The sequence below is a fragment of the Rhodotorula toruloides genome (assembly GCF_000320785.1).
Source record: "Rhodotorula toruloides NP11 unplaced genomic scaffold Scaffold3, whole genome shotgun sequence".
NCBI lineage: Eukaryota > Fungi > Basidiomycota > Microbotryomycetes > Sporidiobolales > Sporidiobolaceae > Rhodotorula > Rhodotorula toruloides.
The window spans coordinates 621140-638539 of record NW_015622963.1 but is presented as its reverse complement, the minus strand read 5'-3'; the positions used below and the strand labels follow the sequence as shown (position 1 = coordinate 638539).

Here is a 17400-nt window from a genome sequence, read left to right as displayed (position 1 = left end):
CCGGCTTGTACGCACTCAAACGCTCCTTCCGACGCTTCCTTCAAGCTTGCAACCCTCCCTGTGCGCCGAGAAGCGCCATCTCGAAAAAGTGCACAGGCGACAGGAGTCGCCTGGCGCACTGCACACCGGCTATGAGAGGCCGCTTGCACAATGGTATGATTTTTGGCATGCTGTTCGATGCCCGGACGGCGTCAGCCAGCCCTACGATGCGAGTTGTCGCGGAGGAGCACCCTCTCACGCTCTCCCTCGTCTCTCGCACTCTCGCACATCGCTCATCCAGCTCAGACCGCGTTCTCAAAGCTTCCAGCTGCCCAGACAGCGTGTTTCAAGTAGCCTGCGCCCTTTGACACGCCACCGAACGCCAGCTCGACCCTCCCTCTCCTCCACCACCTTCATCAGTCAACCTCGACTCGACTTCGCTATCGCACCGCACAAGCGAGTAAACGATGCGCCACTGCTGTTGGATGGGTTGGGGTTTGTTACAGTCGAGCATGGGCGCGGGCGCTCAGCTGCTGGCATGTACGGCGAGGAGGGGCGGACGACTTCTGGCCTCGAGCGCTTCCTTGCCTCTGAGCTCGCTCATTCTCTACTCGATCTGGTTCGAGCTCGAGCCAAAGAGCTGTTGGTCTGCGGACGTGCTCACGGGATTTCCCAGGACCGTTTGAGGCGGTTCTTCCACGAACTTTTCCGCAGACTGGACACTGCTGCGCGGCAAACTCGCTTCTCACTTTCGCTTTTCACAGGCTTAACAGCGCTTGCTCTCCACAACACTTCGCAGCTCCTTCGTGCGCCTGTCACGCGAAGTAGACGAGTCATTCAACTGGCGCTGTTTCGCTGCTGATGAACTGGACCAACGGTTCGTGTCGAAGGCAGGCGCCGAAGCCGGTTCAAGCACCCCTTCAGACCACCGAATCATCTCCTCTTGGCTCGTTTGCGGCCATTGTGCACCGCCGGGACCCTCAGTGTCGATATTGCGCTCCTGGTCCTGCTATTAGTGTCAGGACCTCGCGCTCGAACGGTCTTGCTTCGCTACTTCGTGCACCTTCAAGACCAATTGTATCTTCGCTAATACATCAAAGCTCGGCCGGCACCTGCTCGACTTGACGAACCTCGACGAATGACCGGGTCTTCGTTGTGCCCGCTTAACCGCTGACCACTCGTTCCCAGTGACTGCAGGGCACCAGCACAAAGATTACAAGCCGCACATCCTCAGAAATTCGCGCGCTCGCAAGGAGGGCAAGGTCAGGAGTACGTTGTGCGGTAGTGCGAGCGAACTCACCGATCCTTAAAGCAGACGCAGGAATCGTAGCCTGAAGCGATGGCTCTCCAGCATGCACTACCTCGAGAGTACTGAAGCGAGACTGACGATGCAAAGCGCTCGGTACACCCTCATCCCTGTACCTTTCCCTACTCCTCCCACTCCCAATCCATGTCCTCCGTTCCCGTAAGAACGCGATTTCCCCTACCCTCCCTCTCCCACACCACACTTCCATCGATGTAGTAGCGAACGAGCTGTCCAACGCGAAACGAAAGTCGTCAGTCGAAGTTCGTGATATTAGCGAAAACTTCGCCCGCCTCTTCGCGAGGCTCGAAATTCGAAAGGACGCACCTTGCACTCGGTAGACATGGCATCTGACGAGTACAACTCGACGCAGTAACGCTGCTCAAGGGCGTTGTATTCAAGCGGGACGCCGAGCAAAGGATTCCATTCGCCGAGGCTGGAGATCGCTCCGACGAGGCGCAAATCCTATGGTGAGGCGCAGGAGAGACAGTGTGAGAAACTCGTGATCGCAGAGAGCGATGGAAAGAGCGACGCGCCGTCGTCTGATCGTACTCGGCCGCGACCGAGATCTTGATGGGTGCGAGGCCGGACGTCTCCAGCTGCGCCGCCTCCGCCTCATCTTCCGACCTGCGGGTGGTGCAGGTCGAATCAGTACTGTTGGGGAGTAGAACGAGCTCGCAAGCCACGAAGCCGGCTCAAACTGACATGGCCAAGTCCCCCTCCTCCTCACTCAAAGTCCCGCCCGCCTGGATGTCCGTGCGGCGGCGCTGCGGCGCGTGAGCCTGCGGAGAACCGATCGGAGCGAACGAAGGTCCCGTCGGACTGCGAGGAGTCGGAGTGAGGAGGATGGGCGAGGACGGAGGGCGCCTCTTCAGCTTCTTCTCGATCGAGACGGGCGTGGCGAAGATGTCGAACGTGAAAGGGCGCTTTGCATCCTTCTCGGGGGTCGAGGGGAGCTCCTGCGCTGCCGAAGGCGCTGTTGGAGAGAGCAGGCGAGGTCAGCGAGCAGCCCACACTCGCGGACGGCGATCGATGAACACACCGGGCACCTCGGCGTGCGCCTCTTCCTCACCCGCCTGCTCCTTCGCAAGCATCTCCTCGAACCGCTTGACCTTGCTGAGCAGGCGGCGCGCCGGTTTCTCATCCCCCTCGCGCAGCCGGTCCACCAACTTCTTCGCCTCCTCGAGTTCCACCCCCACTCCGCCTAGCCCGAGACGCCAGAGCGTGTACGCCAGGACGAAGCGGACGTTGCCCTCGTAGATGGGACGGTTCGAGATGAAAGAGTGCTGGAAGTCGAGCTCGGCGAGCTGCTCGCGCAGGCCTTTGAGGGCGAGGAAGGTGTCGTCGATTTCGTATGAGTGGGAAAGGGCGATGAGGTCGTTCAGTTCGCCAAGGAGGCTCTGATCGAGGCGCTGCGTGCAGTCAGGAGCGCGTCTCAGCAGTCTGGCGTCGACCGAGTGAGCGAGGGATGCCACTCACAGAGAGGGAGGAGGGAGGCGGAGAGGGGTCCGGAGGCGCCGCGGAGTCGCTCGGCTGGACATCGCGGTCGAGCGGAGTGATCTCTGAGTCGTTGGAAGCCATTCGAGCGCAGCACTTTGCGGAAGTAGCGAGATGCAGGATGTCAACCCGTCGACTTTGCCCTCCCGCTCGCTTCACCTCTCGCAACACGACACAATCGACTCGAGCACCGCACACTCGAGTCTACAGTGCGTCTATACTCTCCAGCACGCGCACTGTGCCGTCTCCTGCCCGCGCGCGACGTTGTGACGGCGCTCTTCCGCCTCATCTCGCTGACCTCCCTCCTCGTATCCTCCCGAGCAGGCGATGCCTCCCGCGTACAGCGACAGTGGCTCAGACGCCTACAACCCTTCTGACGGCACTAGCAGCGCCTCGACCGAGTCCGCCAGTCAGTCTCTCCGCATCCCCCGTCGCGACCTCGTCGACTACCTCTCCGACGACGACTTGCCTCCCTCCGCCGCCAAGCTTCCTACCCCGAGCGACATAGTCTACTCGCGCCAAATTCCCCAAGCCCGTCTCGCCAAATCTCGCTTGGTCAAGGTCCTCCGTCGCGAGCCAGCGATCGGCGAAGAAGAGACGACGGGCGAGGTACTCGGTCCCACGGAAGGGGAGGACGAGCCTGAGGGCGGCGAGGAGTATCAGGACGGCGGCGAGGCTATGGAGCGGTCGTCTTCTAGCGCAGCCGCGACCGTCGCGGCCGAAGCACAGGTCGCGGCGCAGGAAGGCGACGGCGCTCCGGGAGAAAGGGTGGACGGTGCGTCAGTCGAGGGCGAGGCTGAGGGTGTGGAAGAGAGGAGTGAGCCATCAGTAGGCTCGGAACAGGCGGAAGAGGAGGAGGACGACGAGGACGACGAGGAACCTTCGTTCGGTCCCGCAGTACAGGCCGTCCACAGTATCGCGTCGATCGCCGAGCTCGACAGGAAGTTCGAAGCTGTTCGCCGTCGCAGTACCTGGTTCAACTGGAACCCGAACCTCTGCAACACGAAGACGAAGCGCCAGCCTTGTGCGTTCTCGTTCTCCTCCTCTCGTTTACACTGCGCTGACAAGCAAGTGTAGTCATTATGCTCGGTGACCCAGCTTTGAAGGGCAGGAACGTCCAGAGCGAACCAACGCTGAAGATCGACACCCTCGTGACGATTCGCGAGGAGGCGGCTGCGGGCGGTGAGAAGAAGGCGATCAAGTACTATAAGAAGGAGAACCTGCCGGGTGCGTTCGACGTCGATTCAGCTGTCCTCGCAGCTGATACGACATTCCTCGCAGCATGGTGGAACGAGTACCCCAAAATCTTCGGGCCGCTCCGCCGCGAATCTGCGCGCTTCATCTCGGCAGTGTTGCAGGTTTGCGCCAACGACAGCGAGGTCGACGAGGTCATGCACGACAGCAACTTTGACGGCTATCGCGCCTCTCCCGGAGAAACGACCTTGTTCACTGCCATCCGCAACGACATCGAGAAGATTTTTGACAAGGACAAGGGCGACTACCCCGAGCCCAACCTGATCACCAAGCTCTGTGCTCTTCTCGTCGACGGCTACGAGCAAGACGGCGTTGCAACTTCCACGAACGGCGAGATGCCGCGCCTGTCGGACCCCTCGGGCGAGAACCACAAGCAGTTCGCTTACGGCGCGGTCGGCGTCGGCGCGCTCATCATTGGCGTCCGCCTCCTCCGCCCTCACATCTCGGCGACTAGCTCCTACATTGCCTTCAAGCGCAACAGCAAGCTCGCGCTCACGATGCTGGAGTCAGAAGACCGGATACGGCTCGGCTTTCCACGCGCAAAGGGACAGGCGCAGCGACTCTTCCTTGAACTTGTCACGGACCAGGCTGGTCAGCACCGCTGTTCTATCTTGTTGAGGGCCTTGGCTAACTGCTGTGTCTTCCCGCAGTTCCACCTCCGCCGCCTCCCACTCAGCCTCCTCTGCTTACCTTCCCCTTTCTCCCAACCGACCCTCCTGACGCGCGCGGCCGCCTGCGGTCCTACCGCCCGGACCTCTCTCCCGCCCACATCGAACGCGCCGTCTATGTCCTCGGCTGGATCAACCACGTCCTCGCATCAATGGGCATCACCGCGCTCGAAAACAAGCAGAAAATCGAGTTCTGGAAGGACGTCCGAGCCCGTTTTTACAAGACGCCGGTCCCGCGCGCGAGAGGTGCGTCCACTTCGGCGCAAACTTTGACCTTCGCTAACACGCCTCTCTCCTAGACTTCATCACCTTTCCCGAACGCCGCGTCGCCTATACTCTTCACACGTACGCTGGACAAGGGCAGGCGATCTATCGAGGCAAGTTGATTCGAGACGATGGGAGCGGGTGCGGAGAGCGTATGGAGGGGGGATGGAGGATTTTCGACCCGATTCTCGCCCAGTCCGCCGTTGAACTCGGCAACAAGGTGCGCCGCATCGCGTTTCTTAGCACGTCATGACCGCTGACCGCGCACGAACGGCAGATCTTCCGCGAGACGAACGACTACATCGTCGCCGAACGCCGAATGGCCGCCCATCTCGACCTGGGTGAGCTCGTCCTCGACGAGAACGAGATCGAGACGCTGCTCGAGCACCCGCGAGTGTGAGTCCACGTCGCATCTCGCAAGAAAGAGCACCCGACGCTGACGGACTTGCCTCATCTCCGCAGCTACGTCGACGCCGACACTCTCACCTGCGCAGGCTGCGGCGAGGCAAAGCCGCTCACTGACTTCCCGGATGCCGACGCCGACGAAGTATACTCGTACAACCGAATCCTGTGCGTGTACTTCCGTTCCTCGAAGGCTGCCTTCGCCAGGCTGACGAACCGTTCGCACACTCAGCTGCTTGGCTTGTGGACCGGCGACCGAAGGCGACGCCTTCTCGCCGCGTTATGACGTTGTCAGTCTCGTCTCCCTTTTCGCTCTTCCAACGCTGATGAACTACTCGCAGTTCCGGTCGCTCCGCAAGATCCGTGCGCGCGAGGGCATCGACCGCTCCACCTCCACGCCCAAGAGTCTCGCCAGGGACTACGACGGCTGCTACGGCTTCGACTTCGAATCCGGCATGGGCTTCGACCTCTACTCCCAACTCCCGATCGCCATCGGTGAGCGGACCTCTTCCGCGCGCTGAGAGTCTCGCAGCATACTGACGGATACCTCTCTGCAGCTACCGACGAACCGACCGTCGTCTCGCTCGACTGCGTTGCGCCGATGCCCTCGCAGAGTGGCTTCCTCGTCGCTCACGGTGATCTCCGGAACGTGGTCCCTACTTTGCGGACCACAAATTGGGCAGTCGGTAACCGAAGCCGCTTCGCGACGGAGATCTTGACCACGCGTGCGTCCTTTCTCCGTTCTCTTCCGACCGGTGCTGACTGGTTCGCGCGCCCGCAGTCACCGCTCTTGTCCCGGTGATCCACCATCTCGAACGCACAGCATCCGACCGGACCCTCAACCAGCTCGAGAAGGATGCGCTCGAGTACGCGCAACAGCTCGTCCAGGACGCGCGCTCGGCGAACGAGAGCCTCCGGCATGCGGAAGGAGCTTTCGGAATCTTCAAGCGGTTGCGCAAGGTGGCGACTGTCAGCGTCGACGACGTCTCTTTTTCGCATGACCCCTTCGCCGACTTCCTCGCCGTCCTCTCCCGCATCGAGAAGATCCACGCGTCCTTCATCAAAGCTCGCCCGGATGAGGAGGATCCGCTGCCGGGAACTTCCGCCTTCTATTGCAAAAACTTTGAGGAGTTCTCTAGTGAGTCAGGACATTGAGCAGCTTCCTGAGCGTCTCGCTGATGGTTGAGCACCTCCCAGACATCGACCCCGAGAACCTTCAGTCGTCTTTCGCTACGGCCGACGAGATCCTCGGCGAGCACCAACAGCTTGTCCCAGTCTACGCACCCTTCCCCGAGTCCAGCCGCCCGAGGGTGACTTTCGAGTCCCAGGAGGAGCAGGCGCGGGTGAGGAAGCTGGTCGAGGGTGCGTCCGCTTGCATTCCCTTCGACGCCTTACTTGCCCACAGTGCTGACTCGTGCTGTTCGCAGCGATCGAGAAAAGCAAGAAGATCAAGCAGATCAACCCGCGGTTCTCCGGATTTGCCTACCTCTCGGACGGCTCAGGCTGGCCTGCCTTTGTGTCGCCGGAGGAAATCGCGCTTTGGGAGCAGGAGCAGGGGCGCAAGGTACGTCTGAGACTGCTCTTGCTCTTGTCCTAGCTCTGCTAACACAACCCTTTCTGGGAAAACAGCTCACCCTCGAGGACCTCCTCGCCGAAGCGGGTTTCCGGATGTTGCGGGTTCTGGAGAAGTGTGACCTGTGCGTTTGCCTGTCCGGATTGCTTTGGTGACTATACTGATGCACAGCGCTCCGCCGCACAGCAAGTACCGCGAGCACCCGGACGCGGACCCTCTCGACGGATACTTCGGCAACTTACTGGTCGACCTGTACCTTCAGTTTGCGCTAGGCGAGCATGAGGACCTCCTCCTGGGCAAGTCCTACTTGCTCGCCAAGGGCAACGCTTACAGCGCCGGTATCGGTCACCGTTTGCCAAAGCGGCCGATGACCTTCGGAGTGTCGAAACCGCGACCGACTCGATTGAAGGACTACAACTTTAACGTGCGCTCTTCCGTTGGGCTTCCACAAACACCTCGAGCTCACAGAACTTGACCGCAACAGGACCGCAACATGCAGCGCCGCAACTGGGACTTGACCCGCCACTTTACGGTTCAGCTTCAGGCGTTCGCGTCGGACGCCGACAGGAAGAAGGCGATCCAGGCGTATGGTCACGCCCTCTCGCACTGGCTCAAGAAAGGCAGGTTCAAGTCGCTCGACGCGGACAAGCAGGAGGTCCTCTCCGCCGCACTCGACGCTTTCTACGCTTCACCGGTGTATAACTGGCTGGGGCCGTGGAGAGCTCGCGGACTCATCGTGCGTACTGCTTCCGATCACGCACACTCGGAGATTCCGCGTGCTGACAAGGGGAGGTGCAGTACTTGAAGCGCGTTGCTGCCTGAAGACCGCCCGAAGATCCTCAACGTAGGGAGGTCGTCCGTCTGATTCGCTGTACTCTCCTCTCGCTTGTTGATGTGAGTGAAACTAGCATCGTGTCCGTTTCAGCCTCGGCAGCCTTCGAGAGTCGAGAGTCTTGCGTTGCCCTCCTCGAGACTCCGTCGCCTTCGCAAGCCGTAGTTTCTCCTCCACTCCCTCTCGCTCTCTCGCTTTCCTCATCCCTCGTCTTCACACAGGACGCTGCTGCTCGCACGACTGCACCCAGCGCCGGGCAGATCGGAACTCGCCCCGCCCTGCGATCTCGAGCGGGCCGAAGTCGACGTCGACCTTTGCGCAGACCGTCACTCTCTCGCTCGCTCTCGCTTGGTACGTGTGCTAGCGAAACTCGAACTGCTGTACATCGCGATTGCAAGCCACCCGCTCTTGCCTGCTCGCCCGCCGCCCTCATCGCTGTTGACCGACGGTTCTCTCCCCTCATCTCTCACCGCCGAACCGCCATCGCGGGACTCACGAGCGCCCCACAAACACGCACAGACGCCCGGGCAACGCTGTGAACGCGCCCGCCATGCTCGCCGCCGTCGGACAGATGTGCTCGACGAGCAACCTCGCCCTCAACGCCAAGTTGTGCACCTCGATCATCCGCCGCGCAGCCGCCGCTTCCGCACGCATCATTCTCCTCCCTGAAGCATGCGACTTCCTTGGTGTCCAGCCCGACGAGACGCACAAGTACAGTCAGTCGCTGGACGACAGCGAGTTTGTCAAGGCGGTCAAGGGGCAGGCGAAGGATAGCCAGATCTGGGTGGGCGTGGGAGTGCACGAGAAGGCGGAGGAGGACCCGAAGAAGTGCTACAACGTTCACCTGGTGCGTGCGACAACTCCCCGGCACCCAAGAGTCCCTTCTCTGACCGGCTTTTCTTCCCGCAGCTCATCTCGCCGCAAGGTCAGATCGTCCAGCGGTACAAGAAGATTCACCTCTTTGACGCCAAGCACTCGGGAAAGTCGATTCTCGAGTCCAACACGACTCTGCCCGGCAAGGAGCTGATGGACCCGGTGGAGACGCCTGTTGGGAAGCGTGCGTACAGAGGCGCTTCCTAGGAGCGTTACTGCGCGACTTACAATGCCCCTCCTGCAGTCGGACTCTTGACCTGCTACGACTTGCGTTTCCCCGAGGTCGCGCTGTCCTTGCGGCGGCGAGGAGCGCAGCTCATCGCGTACCCTTCAGCCTTCACGCTTCGTACCGGTGCGTTGCCTAACCCCGCTCGATCTGATAGACATCCGCTGACATCTCGTGTCGCGCAGGCCCGCCTCATTGGGGTGAGCAGCCGCCTTTCCGCTTCTCTGCCTGCTCCGGATGCCTAGCTGACCTGTGACGTGATGCGCAGAGGTGCTCCTCCGCGCACGAGCTATTGAGACACAATGCTACGTTCTCGCGCCTGCACAGGTTCGCTTATCCGTCACCCTTCCTCGCCATCTCCGCTCACCCTCCTCCTCCCTACAGATCGGCCAGCACTCCGAAACGCGCACCTCCTACGGCCACGCCCTCATCGTCGACCCATGGGGGCAAGTGATTGCCCAAGCGCCCGACCGGCCACCTACGTACCCGCCCGACGAGCAAGATGAAGACGCGGGGACGTTCGTGACGGCCGAGATTGAGCTTCCGTGGCTCGAGCAGTTGAGGGAGGAGATGCCGCTTTGGGAGCAGAGGAAGAGTTGGAGCGATGGAGTGTATCCGATCCTGTAGACGGGGCGACTCCGGACGTAGAAAGGCGCTAGAATGGACCGGAACAAGTTGCAACAGGCTCAAAGGTGCGGAGGGACTGAAAGGGCGAGACTAGTATGCTAAGGGTATGAGCGAGACCGGCGTCTACTCGTACATCATCCTCCGCCTGCCACCCGCATTTGTCCGCTGCCGCTTGCGCCTCATCTCTCCCAAATCGCCCTCGACCTCTTCGCCCCTGAGCGCCGAGAGCCCCGCCAAGCTCTTCCCGAACTGACTGTACGTCCCGCTCTGGACGAGGAAGTGCGCAGGCGGAAGTCCAGGCTGCGTCCGTCCACCTGGCTTGCGCTTGCCAATCGTGCCCGTCAGGAGCGAGGCGGTGGCTCCCACGCCCGATAGCGCCGTGAGCGATCCTGCGCCTGATCCTGCGACGGCGGACGAGTTGGGCAAGAGCGCGGCAGCGAGGTTGAACGGGTCGGAGAGTCCGCTGAGGCCGAGGAGCGAGCCGAGTGCAGCGGCATCGACGCCATTCGACGAGCCGTCTTTGCCGCCTGCGACGGACTCGGACGGGGAGGCGGCGCCGTTCGTGCCGCCGTTGCCGTGACCGGGTCGAGAGGGGCCGCCCATGCGGCCGTTGCCGCGCATGCGGCGGGTGCCGTGGGTTCGCTGCGTCTCGAGGAAGGTGTCTGGGCGCGTGCAAAAAAGCGTTAGCTACGACTCTAGCTGTCAAAGAGCTATGCAGCAAGCCTGGAACGACCGGCAGCACAGCGAAAGGAGCCCTCGAGCCAAACGCACCGATTGTAACGCCCTCGCCCTCCTTCTCCTCCATCAACCGCTTCCTCCGCTCCTCGACACCCTCCATCAACCTCTCCACGACACCCTTCATAGCTGCCTCGTACTCGTCCTCGATCCGCTCAACCTCCGCCTCGTAGAGCCTCCTCGCAGCCGCAACCTGATGCGAGTGGAACAGCCTAATCGCGAGCTGTTCATTCGCGCGCTCCATCGAGAGTCGATGCAATGAGAAGAGGTAGGGAATGGGATGCATGTCGGGGATTACGGGGTCGGTGAAGGGCAGAGAGGGGGGAAGCTGGCCGACGGGGATGGAGAGGTCCGAGGTTGGGAAGACGGGAGGCGGGAGGAGCTCGTCTGCTGTGCGGGCGTAGATCTCGGACAGGTCGTGGAAGATCCTGCGGGGGCGAGAGAGACCTCTTCGTGTGAGTGCGTGCCAGTGACCGGAGGTCTTCAAGGCGAGGAGGCGGAGTCTCTGAAGAAAGCGGGTGTACGCACCGGTCTCGCCTGGCGACAGTGTCCTCCTGCAGCCGCGTCACCCGGTCCACCATCTCGCGCCGCCGCTTCTCGCGCTTGTTCTCCTGCGGCTGCATGCTGTAGGCTGTCGGCGAGCGAAGTGCGTCAGTACGAGCTGCTGCTGTCGGCTCGCCATGCCAGCGTGTTCCAGCTCCGTCGCCATGCGACTGGTAGCAACCCAACCGATCCCCAATACGGGTGAAGAGCACGGCGAGGCGAGAGATCGGACGAGGGAAGACGCACCGTCGTAGGCCTGGGGCGGCTCGTCCGGCGGTTGCTGGTACATGGCGCTAGTTCAGAGCGGCTGTATCACTGTATAGCAGTACTCAGCAAGCCCCAGCGAGGAGCGGTGAGGGGGGAAGCGAGGCAGTCCTGGTCCTCTCTCCGGCGGGGCGAGCGAGATGACAGGGGGACTTGGGACAGCGACGAGTGAAGCGAGTAGATTGACACCGTAGGGCTACTGCTTCGGCGGGCGTGACCCCATGATGCTCGACCCGACCCTCACATTCGTCGACCCCTGCTCAATCGCCTCGACGAAATCGCTGCTCATGCCCATACTCAACTCGAGGCCGCCGTCCCGCTCAATCTGCTCGACGCCCTTCCGCAAACCCTCGCTCGCACCGTCTGACTGCGCCTTGGACCGCAGAACCTCGACGAGCCGGTCGCGCGTCTCTGTCAGCCGCTCAAAGTCGGGATTGGGCATCGCAGACTTCGACGCGTCGAGCGAGCCGATCGTCATCACTCCTCTCAGTCGCAGGGTCGGACACTTGTCGAGGATGTGCAGAGCGAGGTCAACTGCCTCGCCAGAGGAGGACGAGGATGTCAAGGCAGCGAGACCGGATTTCTGCTCTTCGCCAGAGGTGTTGATCTGGATGAAGACGTTGAGGGGTTCGGAGCGGGACGAGGGCGCGGAGGAGAGGGCGTTGTGGAGGTGGTTGGCGGCTTTGACGGAGGTGAGGGTCTCGATGGCGAAGAGGTTGGGAATGGCTGCGCGAGAAAGACGATGTGAGCACGGCAAAGACTTCAAGAGGCGGGGCTGAACTAACCGGCGAGCATCTTGCACTTGTTTGACTGTAATGTACCGATAAAGTGCCAAGCGATATCCTTTGGCAGCTGTAGCGAGGCGAGAGAGGATATGAGCGCGAGTTTCGAGAGAGAGAGAGCGGTTCGCAACTCACCTCCTGCGCCTTTCCCTCGAGCTCCTGCGGGTAGTTCTCGCCAAAGTGTCGTACGCCATGCTCGTACAGCGCCAGAATGTCCGATGCAGGCTTGTACTTTGAAACCGTGACCAGTCGAGGCTGCCCGCAACATCGTCGGATCAGCTCGGTTGCGCTCGTGAGAGCTCCTGACAGTACGCACAGTCGGACCCGCTCCTCGCCGCTGCGTCGCCTGCTCCACCTCCCTCACGATCTTGTCGTAGTTCTCCCTCAACTCCTCGGCCCGCTCAGGCGCGGCAGGTTCAACAGGCATGGGTGCGGGGCTTTTCGTAGCGAGTGAGCGGATGCAAGTCAGCGAGTTCTGCGTGTAGAGCTGGCGGGAACGAGCGAGCATGCGAGGTGGACGAGGTCGAGGAGTGTCCGGCACAGGGACGCGGAGGTTGGAGACGCCCGTTCAGCTGCTCTCGCTCGGTTGGCTGCTTGTTTGGCTTGCGCATCTCGCTTTTGGACTAGAACAGACCGACACACGGATAACATGGCACAGCAGCAGTCGACGATCAACTGGGACGAGTACATCTCGGAGCGAGGGAAGATGTGGGAGCCGTCAGCGAGTGAGTCCATCTGCGGGTCTGACGGGGTCTGAGGAGGGCCAGGGAGGGTGCGGTTCTACGTCTAGCCTGCACCGAACCCGCCAGCTGCCGTGTGAGGGCCAGTCGGATTGACTCCTCCTCGTCCCCCCTCCCCTCCAACCCGTCGGCACACCCTGCACACCCAGTCCGCGGCCTGTTCCCGCTGGAGAAGATTCCCGGAATGGTCAGCCTGCTCGCTGGCAAACCCAACGCCGAGACGTTCCCTTTCTCGGCTATCAAAGTCGACTTGAAGCCTATCGTGCGCTTCCCTCCCCTCTCCCTCCTCTCTCCCTGCGCTCATTCAGTCGCACTGGCGCACAGATCCCCGGAGACCCTGTCGAGACACTCACGATTGAATCGGACGCCCTCTCGGAAGGCTTGCAGTACGGCGCGACGGCCGGTCTTCCAAGCCTGAACAAGTGGCTTGAGAACTTGCAGGAGGTGCGGCACAAGCGGGCGAGGGATGGGAGTTGGGGGCTTAGTCTTGGGAGTGGAAGTCAGGATTTGATCAACAAGGTGCGTTCGAGGTACAGCGCAGGCATTTGAGCGCGGATTGACGGATCGATCGACAGGCTTTCTACTCGCTCGTCAATGAGGACGACTCGATCTTGCTTGAGACACCTGTGTACTCGTCAGTCGATTCTCCACGCTTCCCTACATGCCGAAACTCACACTCGCCGTCGCAGGGGAACAATCGGCCTTCTCAAGCGACACAAGGTCAACCTCATCGGTGCGTGCTTTCCCTTGCTCCTCAATAATACATGCTGATGCCTGCTTTGCGCAGAGGTCCCCGTCGACACGGAGGGCCTCGTCCCGGAGAAGCTTGAGGCCATTCTCGCCAACTGGGAGAGCAAGTTCCCCGGCAAGCGGTTCCCCAAGATCCTCTACACCATGTGCGCGCGCTCCCTCATACTCAGAAACTTTTGCTCACCCACGCGCACTCGCAGCCCTACCGGCTCGAACCCAACGGGCGCCACCGCCCCTCTCGAACGACGAGAACGTGTCCTCGCGCTCGTCCGCAGATACAAGCTCATCCTCCTCGAAGACGACGCGTATCACTACCTCTCGTTCGACCCGGAACATATCGTGCCGAGCTACTTTGAGCTGGAGGGAAGGGACGGAGGGGAGGTTGGGAGGGTTATTCGGTTCGATTCGTTCTCGAAGATCCTCAGTTCCGGTGCGTGTCACCTGAGATATTTCAGAGTTTATAGCTGACCCCTCTCTTGTCGCAGGCATGCGGTTGGGCTTCGTGACGGGCCCGAAGCCGATTCTCGAGATCATCGACCTGCACACCGCCAACACCAACCTCCAGCCCTCGTGCGTCCTCCCTGCCCCACATTCTGCGTCTTGTGCTTACGACGCCCGCCGCAGCTCGACCACGCAAGCGATGGTCCTCGTCCTGCTAAACAAATGGGGCCTCGATGGCTTCCTCGCGCACACTCGCCGCGTCGCCGCGTTCTACAAAGACAAGCGGGACATGTTCGAGAAAGTTGCGCACAAGTACCTCGATGGTTTGGCGACTTGGGTCACGCCTGAGGCGGGCATGTTCGTGAGTCGAGCTTTCGCTTCTTGCGCTCGCTGGCTTCCTCGGCCTGGCTTCAAGCGCTCCAAAATCGCGGTCTCGGCACTCACTCTCTTACTACTCCTGCAGCTCTTCCTCGACCTGCACCTCACGACCGACGGCACGCCCGGCGACTCCTCCGAACTAATCTCGACAACAGCCGTCCAAAAAGGCGTCCTCGCCGTTCCAGGTGTCGGCTTTCTCCCGAACGGCGGCAGGTCCTCGTTTGTCCGCGTCTCGTTCTCGCTTGCGACGGAGGAGGATGCAGAGTTGGCTTTCCAGCGGTTGAGGGAGTGCATCCTTGAGGCCAAGGGCGAGAAGGCGTAGATTGTCGGGACTCGCTAGATGTTGCAATATGCTCGGGACCGTCTCAATGGGTTTCTCAGGCAGTACAGAACTCTGCGAAGGCGTTTGCGCGAGTTGACCTCCTCCTTGCTCGTTGACATCGCCCGTTCGCTCTTGTCAACTTCTCCTCATTCCCGCACAGGCTGCGCGGTGCTCACCACAAGCTAGCCAGGTCCCTCTGAGCTCGCCAACAACGCTCCCGCTGCCCGCCAGTCCGCCCTCTGCCCGTTCCACCCCCTCATCGGTTCGCGCGATCCCAGTCTTCTCGAGACCCCCACGACACGCTGAGGGCGCCATGCGCATCGTCACATGGAACGTGGTGCGTTTCGCATCTTTTGAGGCGCGCGCGAAGGGCGCTGACCACCTGAGCCACCGCAGAACGGCATCAAGACGCTCCTCCAGTATCACCCGTCAGTCTTCGTTCGCTTCGGCGGTCCAGGACGATCCAACGCGCCCTTGGACCTTCAACAGAGACTTGATGAGCTGACAAGGTCACTCGCACGCAGATGGAACCAGAAGCGGACGTATGAGGGGATCATTGAGGACCTGGGCGGCGACATCACCTGTATACAGGGTACGCATGTTCTCTCGATTCTTGATACATATACGCTGACAAATCATCACTCACGCAGAGACGAAGATCACGCGGGCGCAGATGGAGAGGGGAATGGCCGTCCTCGACGCCTACGACTCGTTCTTCTCCTTCTACCGCCGAAGCGTTCGCGGCATTCACGGCACGGCCATCTTCACGAAGCGCGACGTTGTCATCCCGGTCAAGGCGGAGGAAGGGATCGCGTCGAGCCTTATCCCGTCGACGATGGCGGTAGCCGACCGAATTGGAGGGTATCCGCTCAGCTCGGAAGCGGATCTCGACTACAACGCGATGAAGGATCTCGACTCGGAAGGGCGAACGACGGTCATCGACACGGGCATGTTCGTCCTGATCAACTTGTGCGTTCCTTCGCCCTGCTCGCTCTGTTCTTCGTCCTCACGTCTCCCCGCGCGCAGGTACTGCCCGAACGAAACGAACTCGGATCGCCTCGTCTTCAAGAACAACTTCAACACGCTCGTCGACCGCCGCGTCCGCAACCTCATCAAGCTTGGCCGCGAAGTCATCGTTGTCGGAGACCTCGTCAGTCCCGTCTCTCAGCCGTTCAACCGCGCCCTCGCTGACGCCTTCGCTTTCAACAGAACATCTGCGCGTCCGATCTCGACACGGCAGAGCCCGAGCAGCGAGCGCGAGACTCGGGTCTCGAGAACTTTACCGACCACCCGCCTCGAGCCTGGCTCGGCGCCTTCACTGGTCCAAACGGCCCCATGATCGACATCACCCGTCGCCTGCACCCGGACAGGCAGGGCATGTTCACCTGTGCGTCAAGCAGCTCTCCGTCTGCGCTCTACCCCTCGACCTGACCTCCCCTCCCGTTCTCGTCTTTCCTGCCAGGCTGGAACACGAAGATCGAAGCTCGGTGCGTCTCGCAGCCCCTTTCTCAAATAGAAACTCCCTGCTGACGCTCGCTGCGAGCAGCGTGTCGAACTACGGTACCCGCCTCGACTACATCCTCATCACGCCCGGCCTCCTTCCCTGGGTCAAGTTCTCCGATATTCAGCCCAAAATCGTCGGTTCCGATCACTGCCCCGTCTACCTCGACATGTACGACGAGCTCGACATCCCCGGCCGCGGCAAGGTCAGCATCTGGGACGAGTTGAATCCCGGTCGCAAGAAGGGCGACAAGCTGCCCGATCCGCCTGCTTTCGCCAGCCGCTTCTTCAGCGAGTTCTCCGGCAAGCAGAAGCTGCTGTCTAACTTCTTCACCAAGAAGTCGGAGATGCCGCCCGATGCGTCCAAGCCTTCGCCATCGCCCTCTCCTCAACCCAACTCCGCAACCACGTCCGCCTCGGTTTCGAAGAACGGCAGCCTCTCGACGATGGCGACGATCACGGCTGTTACCAACGGCTCGTCGAAGAAGGGCAAGGGTAAGGAGAAGTCGCCTGAGGAGGAAAAGCCGAAGACGGGGCAACAAGGTCTCTCAAGCTTCTTCAAGCCGCCTCCCGCGCCCGACGCGAGACCGACGAAGAAGCGCAAGAAGAGCCAGACGGAGCCCACGCCTCCCTCTCCCAGCAACAGTCGCCCTTCGACATCCCGCTCCTCCAGCTCGTCGCAGACGAAACCGTCGCCCTCGCCCACTGCCTCTTTTCGCAACGGAGATGGCACTGAGGTCCTCGTCCTCAGCGACGGAGACGACGACGCCGAGGAAGAGCTCGACCTGAAGGAGCGCGAAGATGCGACGGCAGATCCAGGCTTCAATCCGAACGCGCAGTCTGCTTCCGCTTGGTCGAGCATCTTCGCCTCGAAACCCGTCCCGCTCTGCGAAGGTCACAGCGAGCCATCGCGCGTTTGGACAGTCAACAAGCCTGGACCGAACAAGGGCAGGCGGTTCTACCTGTGCGCGAGGTAAGCTGGCTTTCCTTTCGTCCTCTCCCTCTTAGTGAACTCGCTGATCTCAGGTGCTCCCTCAGACCTGTCGGGCCAGGCTATGATCAGGGTCAGTCGAAGATCCACGTCAATCCCGAGTACAGGTGCAACTTCTTCCAGTGTGCGTTGTCTCGCTTTTCCTTCCTTTCCTCTCGCTGACTCCCGCCTTTGCAGGGGAGACCAAGGTCAAACGTCCCGCCGGCATGGTCCTTTCGTCGTCTGCGAAGAAGCAGAAGACCTGAATGCCTCGACACTCTCTCATTCGCATCGCTTTGTCCCGTAGTCGTCGTTCTCTACATGTCGCTTGTACCCCTCCTCGCATTGCAGTCCTCCTCTATCGCTTCTTACGAGCCCGCTCACGCAGCGTGTCTATCACTCGCGGGTTCAGGTCATGCAAGTCGGACGCTCGACTGCGCAGGAGGTTCGTCAGCTGCGCGCGACTGTCGACGGAAA

The 17400-nt window shown here is 61.2% G+C and overlaps 7 protein-coding genes across 7 annotated transcripts; 4 read left to right on the top strand and 3 right to left on the bottom strand.

The window, feature by feature from the left end:
* Positions 1-1407: 1407 nt before the first annotated feature.
* RHTO_04814 (Glycoside hydrolase, carbohydrate-binding domain containing protein) lies at positions 1408-2863 on the bottom strand (the record flags this gene model as incomplete). The annotated part of the gene is made up of 6 exons (XM_016418478.1): positions 1408-1512; positions 1610-1747; positions 1819-1909; positions 1988-2258; positions 2325-2694; positions 2762-2863. 6 exons carry the CDS (start codon positions 2861-2863, stop codon positions 1408-1410), a joined length of 1077 nt encoding a protein of 358 aa, XP_016275754.1.
* A 243-nt stretch (positions 2864-3106) lies between these two features.
* On the top strand, positions 3107-7762 carry RHTO_04813 (uncharacterized protein; the record flags this gene model as incomplete). The annotated part of the gene is made up of 17 exons (XM_016418477.1): positions 3107-3803; positions 3857-4006; positions 4061-4624; positions 4684-4947; positions 5001-5185; positions 5243-5361; positions 5428-5535; positions 5600-5657; positions 5709-5862; positions 5925-6092; positions 6149-6505; positions 6565-6729; positions 6795-6931; positions 6997-7064; positions 7127-7364; positions 7425-7676; positions 7739-7762. 17 exons carry the CDS (start codon positions 3107-3109, stop codon positions 7760-7762), a joined length of 3708 nt encoding a protein of 1235 aa, XP_016275753.1.
* Positions 7763-8322: 560 nt separating this feature from the next.
* Positions 8323-9498, top strand: RHTO_04812 (bis(5'-adenosyl)-triphosphatase; the record flags this gene model as incomplete). The annotated part of the gene is made up of 6 exons (XM_016418476.1): positions 8323-8619; positions 8682-8829; positions 8890-8997; positions 9057-9071; positions 9140-9198; positions 9256-9498. The coding sequence occupies 6 exons, from the start codon at positions 8323-8325 to the stop codon at positions 9496-9498; spliced, it is 870 nt and encodes a 289-aa protein (XP_016275752.1).
* A 123-nt stretch (positions 9499-9621) lies between these two features.
* Positions 9622-11065, bottom strand: RHTO_04811 (Sds3-like family protein; the record flags this gene model as incomplete). The annotated part of the gene is made up of 4 exons (XM_016418475.1): positions 9622-10160; positions 10270-10661; positions 10762-10864; positions 11023-11065. 4 exons carry the CDS (start codon positions 11063-11065, stop codon positions 9622-9624), a joined length of 1077 nt encoding a protein of 358 aa, XP_016275751.1.
* Positions 11066-11236: 171 nt separating this feature from the next.
* Positions 11237-12249, bottom strand: RHTO_04810 (proline synthetase associated protein; the record flags this gene model as incomplete). Its single annotated transcript, XM_016418474.1, has 4 exons — positions 11237-11766; positions 11826-11892; positions 11958-12077; positions 12139-12249. 4 exons carry the CDS (start codon positions 12247-12249, stop codon positions 11237-11239), a joined length of 828 nt encoding a protein of 275 aa, XP_016275750.1.
* Positions 12250-12471: 222 nt separating this feature from the next.
* Positions 12472-14453, top strand: RHTO_04809 (kynurenine/2-aminoadipate aminotransferase; the record flags this gene model as incomplete). Its single annotated transcript, XM_016418473.1, has 10 exons — positions 12472-12547; positions 12712-12824; positions 12887-13081; positions 13138-13196; positions 13252-13295; positions 13350-13458; positions 13513-13742; positions 13798-13882; positions 13937-14114; positions 14217-14453. The coding sequence occupies 10 exons, from the start codon at positions 12472-12474 to the stop codon at positions 14451-14453; spliced, it is 1326 nt and encodes a 441-aa protein (XP_016275749.1).
* A 313-nt stretch (positions 14454-14766) lies between these two features.
* On the top strand, positions 14767-17189 carry RHTO_04808 (AP endonuclease 2; the record flags this gene model as incomplete). Its single annotated transcript, XM_016418472.1, has 10 exons — positions 14767-14790; positions 14850-14881; positions 14978-15045; positions 15104-15422; positions 15480-15603; positions 15663-15840; positions 15916-15940; positions 16000-16917; positions 16992-17068; positions 17122-17189. The coding sequence occupies 10 exons, from the start codon at positions 14767-14769 to the stop codon at positions 17187-17189; spliced, it is 1833 nt and encodes a 610-aa protein (XP_016275748.1).
* Between the last annotated feature and the right edge of the window lie 211 nt (positions 17190-17400).